We start from the raw sequence: 7,459 nt of genomic DNA, 5'->3' as shown, positions 1-7,459 counted from the left end.
CTTATTTATTTTGAGTAAGTCGTTTCTTTAATTTTATTTTCTTTCTTTTGTATTTACAATTAATATAGCAGGGTTTAAGTCATTTTCCTCTGATTCTGGCACCGCCCTATAGTGTAAGCATGCCACGCCACTGTTAACACTGCTACTGATAGCATGAAAATGTGCAAAGTGGTCTGGCTTATAAAGCATGGGACCGACGTTCGCAGGTCTAATAAAGCAATTTCTTATGGGCTTAGTGTTGTAATGGAAATCTTTAAAAAATGACGCAAAATATTGTCCAAATACAATAAAGTTAAACCAGGCCCATAAGTGGGTTCGTATTTCAGACCTGCGTATATGTAAACGTCGATAAGAGCAAACTGATCATTAAATATGACGAGAGGATAGTCATTTCTGATGACAGACAAATAGCCGATAAGATAAAAGACTATTTCATTTTGATGCCGAATTCAAAGGGGGATATGAAATATAATCTTTTGAGGAGGCTAACTCCAGCATTGATGAAGAAACAAATGCCAGAGAGGGCAACGAAGCTATAAGTAAATTAAATAACAACAAAGTTCCTGGGATAGACACAATCAAAGCTGAAGATTTCAAATGCCTCACAGAAGAAGACTATTGATATCTAGGTCACTGTGTTGTCCTGATTCAAATGTGTGATATGAACTACACCTAGAAAGTCCCGGAAAATCGTGAACAGCACTTTTGTAGCAGACGCCACAACATTTAACTATTTTGGACAAGGAGAGTTTTTGTGTCGAAATGTTCATACAAAAAAGCCATCTGGATTTGGGGTCAGGGAAACTCATTTTACTGAACAAACCAAGCAAGGCAAAGTGCCCGTTACAAAATCTAAGACCTATCGTACTCCTCTCTACCATCAGAAAAGTGCTTAGCCTTATTACATTGAAGCGAATACGACCAGCAGTGGAAAAGTGCCTGTTGCCTTCTCAAAGAATCACACGTGACACAGAATGGACACATAGATAAAGATCTGAACAAGTCGTGTGTATGAAAGGTGTCAGACAAAGCAAGAAGAAAAAAAAATCCCCAAAAATCAGTCTACCTCGACTGATCAGTCCAAAGACTCAACTATGCGTCGAGCGAGGAGGCTCGATCTCAGGACCTTCCGATCCGAAACGAGTGTCCATACCACAAGACCACATAGCCGCCGCACAACGTTCCGATAGTCATGAAATTGCCAGGCGTTTCATCTTTGGTGTGATTTATGTCGGCTATTCAAATCCTGGGGCGTTTGACGAAGTATTGTCCTCAAGACTGTTATCATGAGGACGTGTAGATATTAGAGCTATATATTAGATCTTTTATACAGCGCGATATCTACTAAATGTGCTCAAAGCGCTTTACAAAGGGTCCCTGACAAACAGCAACACATAACATGTCAAACTATATATGACGCCTGTTAGGCGATATTACATTTTTATTTTTCCAAACAGAGACAACGCTGTTAACGGTCCGTTAGTTACTCATTTTACGCCCAATTACGGGGTGAAAGAATGTGAGTAAAGAGCCTTTTTCTAAGGACTCAGCTATGCGCCGTACGAGGCTCGAACCCAGGACCTTCCGATCCGCAAGCGAGTGTCATGCCACAAGACCACATAGATCCGCACGCACGACGCTACATACAATGTCATCCCGGTTGATTGAGTTCCGATAGTCATTAACTCACTCAATCCTAGAGATTTTGCCACTTTTCAAAATTGGAACAAAATGTATTAAAAATGAACATGTACATAAATAGTGTTATTCAACTATCATTAACATGTAAAAGTGAAGAAACATTAGCTTTGATATAATTTGTCGCAGAAAAATGTAATATATAGGCATGGGGTAAAATTAACCCGGATAAATTTAGGATAATATAGTCGGTGTTAGGGTTGAGTGAGTTAAATTGTCGGGCGTTTCATCTTTGGTTATGATTTACGTCGGCTATTCAAATCCAGGGGCGTTTGACTAAGACTTAGTATTGTCCTCAAGACTGTTATTATGAGGGCCTCGAGACTATCATAGTGATGAATGAGGACGTGTAGATGATGGTGGTTGTGCCTTTGGAACGTCAAAGTGTATTGTGGTGTCAGTGACCGGATAAGGAATGGGTTTGCCGATTTGGTTAATTAAGATAATAGGACTCGAACTGCCAGAGGTGGAAGGGAAAGAGAGAGAGAGAGAGAGAGAGAGAGAGAGAGAGTGAGAGAGAGAGAGAGAGAGAGCGAAAGTGAATGAGAGGAGAAGAAGAAGAAGAAGAAGAAGAAGAAGAAAGAAGAGAAGAAAAGAAGAAAGAAGAAGAAGAAGAGGAAATGAAGAAGAAGAGAAGAAGAAGAAGATGGCGTAAAAGTGAGAGAGAGATGAGAGAGAGAGAGATGAAGAGAGAGAAGAGAGAAGAGAAAAGAGATTAGAGAGAGAAGAGAGAGAGAGAGAGAGAGAGAGAGAGAGAGAAAGGAGAAAGAGAGTAGGAGAGAGGAGAGAAGAGAGAGAGAGGAGGGAGAGAGAAAGAGAGAAGAGAGAGAAGAGATAGAGAGAGAGAAGAGAGAGAGAGAGAGAGAGAGAGAGAGAGAAGAGAGAGGAGAGAGGAGGAATAGGGATGAACGATGAAATTGGGGGGGGGGGGGGCGGTTAGGCTAAGAGGGGGAGACTGGAAGACAATGATATTTGAGCGTCACTTCAGTTACATAATTAACCTTCTGGAAATTGGAATGCCCATAGAAAACGTCACTTCACCAGTACAAAATATCAAAATATGCCGACGCACACCTTTTAAGGTGTCGGTGATTGGATCAAAACTTGATTGCTACAATTTTTCCAAGTTCCTTAAAACCTTTTATTTTATTTTTTTTTTTTTTTTTGTTTGATGTTTTTTGTTTGTTTGTTTTTCTGTTTTGTTTTTGTTTTGTTTTGTTTTGCTTTTGTTTTGTTTTTGTTTTTTTTTTTTGTTTGGGGGGGAGGGGGCTTTTTTTAGCATTAGGTATTTGTATCCCGGTCTTGTGTCTTTTCAGTTCAATTAGCATTTATTATTATTATCATTATTATTATTATTATTATTATTATTATTTATTATTTATTATTATTATTATTATATTATTATTATTATTATTGCTATTATTATAACTATAATTATTATTATTATTATTATTATTATTATTATTATATTATTATTATTATTATTATTATTATTATTATTATTATTATTATTATTATTATTATTATTATTATTATTATTATTATTATTTATTGCTATTATTATAACTATTATTATTATCATTATTATTATTATTATTATTATTATCATTATTATTATGTGCGTAGTTGCATACATATGCAATGGTTTATGATCGTATAGTGGCTTTTTGATAGATGTTTGTTTGTTTGTTTTTGTTTGTTTTTAAGGGTTTTACGGCGCTTGCAACACATTTAGATTATATCAGCGCCAGTAAAAAGGAAGAAAATGGGATAGTTAAAAGTTCTAGAATTACAATTAAAGCACCCAAGAAAAAGTAAGAGATAGGGGAACTGGGAACAAATAGGGATCAGATGTAGATTCCAAGACCATACCACCAATGTACTTAGTTTGAGATCACCTATCTGGACACAAGCACAAAATCCAACAAAGAGGAATACACTCAAATGTTTACATTATACATTCAAAATAACAAATATAATAATACACAACAGAGGTTTACAAAGGAAAAAATATCATCTCCCAAAGCAATAACTATGCATTTGACTGTTTCCCTCCCAGCTAGGACTCCGGCCAGGGCCAGGACAAAACCAAGTAATCTTATTCCAAGACAAAGACTGAAAGCATGTTGGAAAGCAGATATAAGGGGATAGAAGACACAGTATGTACCCCCCTGCCCACTGTGGGAGGTCAGGAACCCCACCCAGTTTTTGATAGATGGTAATAATATTCCTTTGCATTGTGTTGTAGATGTTAATAATGACGAAAGAGTTCAAGGGCCGATGATGACAATTGAATGCACAACATCAAGACATTCAAATAAAAATGCAGATTCCAAGTTTCATTTCTTATTTGTTGCGATAAATTCCAAATCCAAATCAAATAGCATGGTCATAATTCAATCAGTTTCATAAATTCCAAATCCGTAAAATCAATCCAAATGATAAATTATTTGCCTATGTCACCATTTTCAATATATGTGGAATATTTCTAAGTCCGTAAAATAAAGATTCTTAATAGAATGTTAGAACTCGTAGCATACCAGGAAAGTGCAACTTATAGTGAAGTAGAATGTAGAATAAAATAGAATCAAGAGGTAGGATACCGGTTTGATCAGAATCACTCCGTTTTATATCCTATTGTAATTGTAAAACTGTTCCCACAATTCCTTCAAACCACACCTCCTACTAATTTTGACAGTTCCGTGTCAACCTAAAGTCAACCCCCTAAAAGTAAAATCGAATCATGCTCAACTCGAAACGTTAAATCCCTAAATACTAATGCTAAACCCCGCCTTTTATGATATGATCTTATTTTTGATAAACGTCAGATTTTACGTTCATTACGCCCAAATAACAAGTACCAACTATAATTATAATGTGATGCTTTTATCCCCAAATACCAAGTAACACCGATCAAAGAAAGTCATTTTCTAGTACTCAATATAATGACCAGTCCTTTAAATTTGGAACGTAAAACTGTCATAAACCCACTAAATAATGACCAAGTTTAAGTGATATACAAGCACCGTGAATTCATTAAACCCACGTGTAACATTTTTGCATAAGCTAACTCTCTTAGTAAATAGTAAATAGTGAATTTATATAGCGCCTAAACATCCACGTATACGTGCTCTGCGGCGCTTTACATAATAAAAATAAAAATCTTTAAAAACAACAAAATTAAAAATCACGACACTACATGATACATAATAAGCATGCATACAAAAAAAAACAAAATCAAGCAACATCTATTTTATGAAAAATAAACCTCGCGGAACAACTCAGTCTTCAGACATTTCCTGAAAGATGATAAATTTTCACAGGACTTTGTCCGAGGACTCAGTGCGTTCCATAGGCGTGGAGCTATGAATGAAAAGGCTTTCTCGTCGAAAGTGGATTTTGAGGTGGTAACTTTTAGAAGTTGGGACTGAGATGATCTTAAATTTCGAGTGGGTTCATATTTTTTAATCGGTTCCTGCAAATATTCAGGTGCCAATCCATCCAGACATCTGAAAACATAGCACAATTATAATTATTATTCTTACAATTATTATTATTATTATTATTATTATTATTATTATTATTATTATTATTATTATTATTATTATTATTATTATTATTATATTATTATTATTATTACTATTACTATTATTATTATTACTATTATTATTATTATTATTATTATTATTATTATTATTATTATTATTAGTTGTTATTATTTAATGATGATGATAATAATAATAATATGATAATAATAATAATAATAAATAATAATAATAATAATAATAATAATAATAATAATATTAATAATGATAATAATAATAATTATAATCATCATCATCATCATCATCATCATCATCATCATCATGATCATCTATTATCATTTTTACATCTATGTATTCCACCCATCCACAGGGCGTGTGTCAACTCACCATATTCCTGACCTACATGTGTAGCTTCATGTCTGTGTGGCTGATGGCCATCATCACGTGTGAGAACTACATCCGCATCGCTCACTCCTTCTGGGTCAACTCTTGCTGTACGGCTTCGCGCGCTTGTACCGTCATCGCTGTCTTCACGTGCATCGGGTTCCTGCTCAACATGTTCCATCTCTGGACAACCACAGTGCAATACGCCCCTCAACACTATCATCAACAACAACAACAACAACAACAACAACAGGAAAATCAACAACAGCTAACACAAGCTTCAAAACTCCAATTCAATCATTCTAATTCTCGGAGTAAACCGCTCAATCTTTATAACGACACAGAATCCATCCTATCTATTCAACCTCAACAATCTTATAATCATCATCATTATCATCATCATCATTCCAATATTAGTATTAGTGGCAGATTTAGCAGCTTGAGTTCGAATTACTATGATAAAAGTAATAATAATAATAATAATAATAATAATAATAATAATAATAATAATAATAATAATAATAATAATAATATTTATAGTAGTGATAATATTGTGAGTTTATCATTACAAAGCAGTAATCGTACCGTTTTAATTCATGGTGATAATTATGATAATAATAATAATAGCACTGTGATTCAAAATATGGTTACTTCAAGTGGAGTATGTTTGTCTTTATTCAACACATACAAAGATCTTCTAATCACGATGACGTATGTTGATACTGTGTTAACTCTTCTCCTGCCTTCTATATTTATGTTCATTTTAGTCGTCACCATTCTTAGAAACGTCATTTCCTCGATGCGCAGGCGCAAAAGACTTCGAGCCGGAACACAGAGGGCTCATGGGATAAGACGTATGGTCACGCCACAGGCCAAAATGACACGTTTTCTTCTGGCCGTGTCGCTTATATTCCTCGTCTTACACACGCCAAGCCATGTGATCAGAATTAAAATGACCGTGTCGTATTTCGTGTTCGAAACGAAACCGTCTATTTCAGATCATATCGTTCATCGGTTGTTCGAGTTGTTGTACAACCTTAATTTTTGTAACAATTGTATCGTTTTCCTCATGTTCGGGGAGAATTTCCGACAGTCTTTCTACTCGATATTTTGCCAGCGGTTCAGGAACAACAAAACGGATCGTCTGCTGTCGCAATACGACAGGAACGAATGCTTACAATCTGAAATGACAGAGCTTGTAGTGAATCAGTCTTGAACTAATACAAATGTTACATGAACAAGAACTGATTTTTTTAATCGTTGATTTTATTTGGAAACTCAAGAGCAAGATGTATTTTTTATATATCAATGAGGTGGGTGGATCTAAACTCTGACGTCTACATACGAGCTTTGCGCACCGTGTTTCATTTAATTTTGGGCGGATCAGACCTCCCAAGATTTAATAAAACATGGTGCGCAAAGCTCGTAAGTAGACTTCAGAGTTTTGATCCGCCGATCGTGAAAATCGAGATTTCAGAGGTTTGATCTGTCGACCATCAATATGCTACTTATAACATCAAAACGGTATTATTCGGGTTGGTGTCAGTGCTAATATGTGGAGTTCTATTAAAAAATGTGAGTCTGGGGTTAGTATTTGTTTTATTGGGAGAATGTGTTGGGGCTGGCCGAGACCAGTTTGTGTACATGTGGATGCCTGGAGCAGTCGATGGAGCACATCTTTAAAGAATGCCAGGACGGGCCCTGCTACACTGATCATGATCTAAGAGTCTGCTCCCCAGATGTTGTGCAGTGGGTTATGAGTTGGAGCGACAAGCTATGATGATGATGATATTGATAGGAACTAATAATTCACATCTCTGATATCCCTTAAT

General features: G+C 35.4%; 1 protein-coding gene across 1 annotated transcript in view; it reads left to right on the top strand.

Moving 5' to 3' along the window:
- Window positions 1–6,895, top strand: part of LOC144980614 (uncharacterized) — a 110,110-nt gene extending 103,215 nt beyond the window's left edge. Inside the window, exons 6-7 of the mRNA XM_078928294.1 lie at window positions 5,614–5,825; window positions 6,204–6,895. Of these exons, the coding sequence (XP_078784420.1) occupies window positions 5,614–5,825; window positions 6,204–6,843 (852 nt within the window). The 3' untranslated portion in view covers window positions 6,844–6,895. The remainder of the gene's footprint in view (window positions 1–5,613; window positions 5,826–6,203) is intronic.
- The last annotated feature ends 564 nt before the right edge of the window (window positions 6,896–7,459 follow it).

This window comes from Berghia stephanieae, chromosome 10 (genome assembly GCF_034508935.2).
Source record: "Berghia stephanieae isolate SIO BIC M18660-M18661 chromosome 10, UCSD_Bste_1.3, whole genome shotgun sequence".
Taxonomy (NCBI): Eukaryota; Metazoa; Mollusca; class Gastropoda; order Nudibranchia; family Aeolidiidae; genus Berghia; species Berghia stephanieae.
This window is presented reverse-complemented; position numbering and strand designations above follow the sequence as displayed.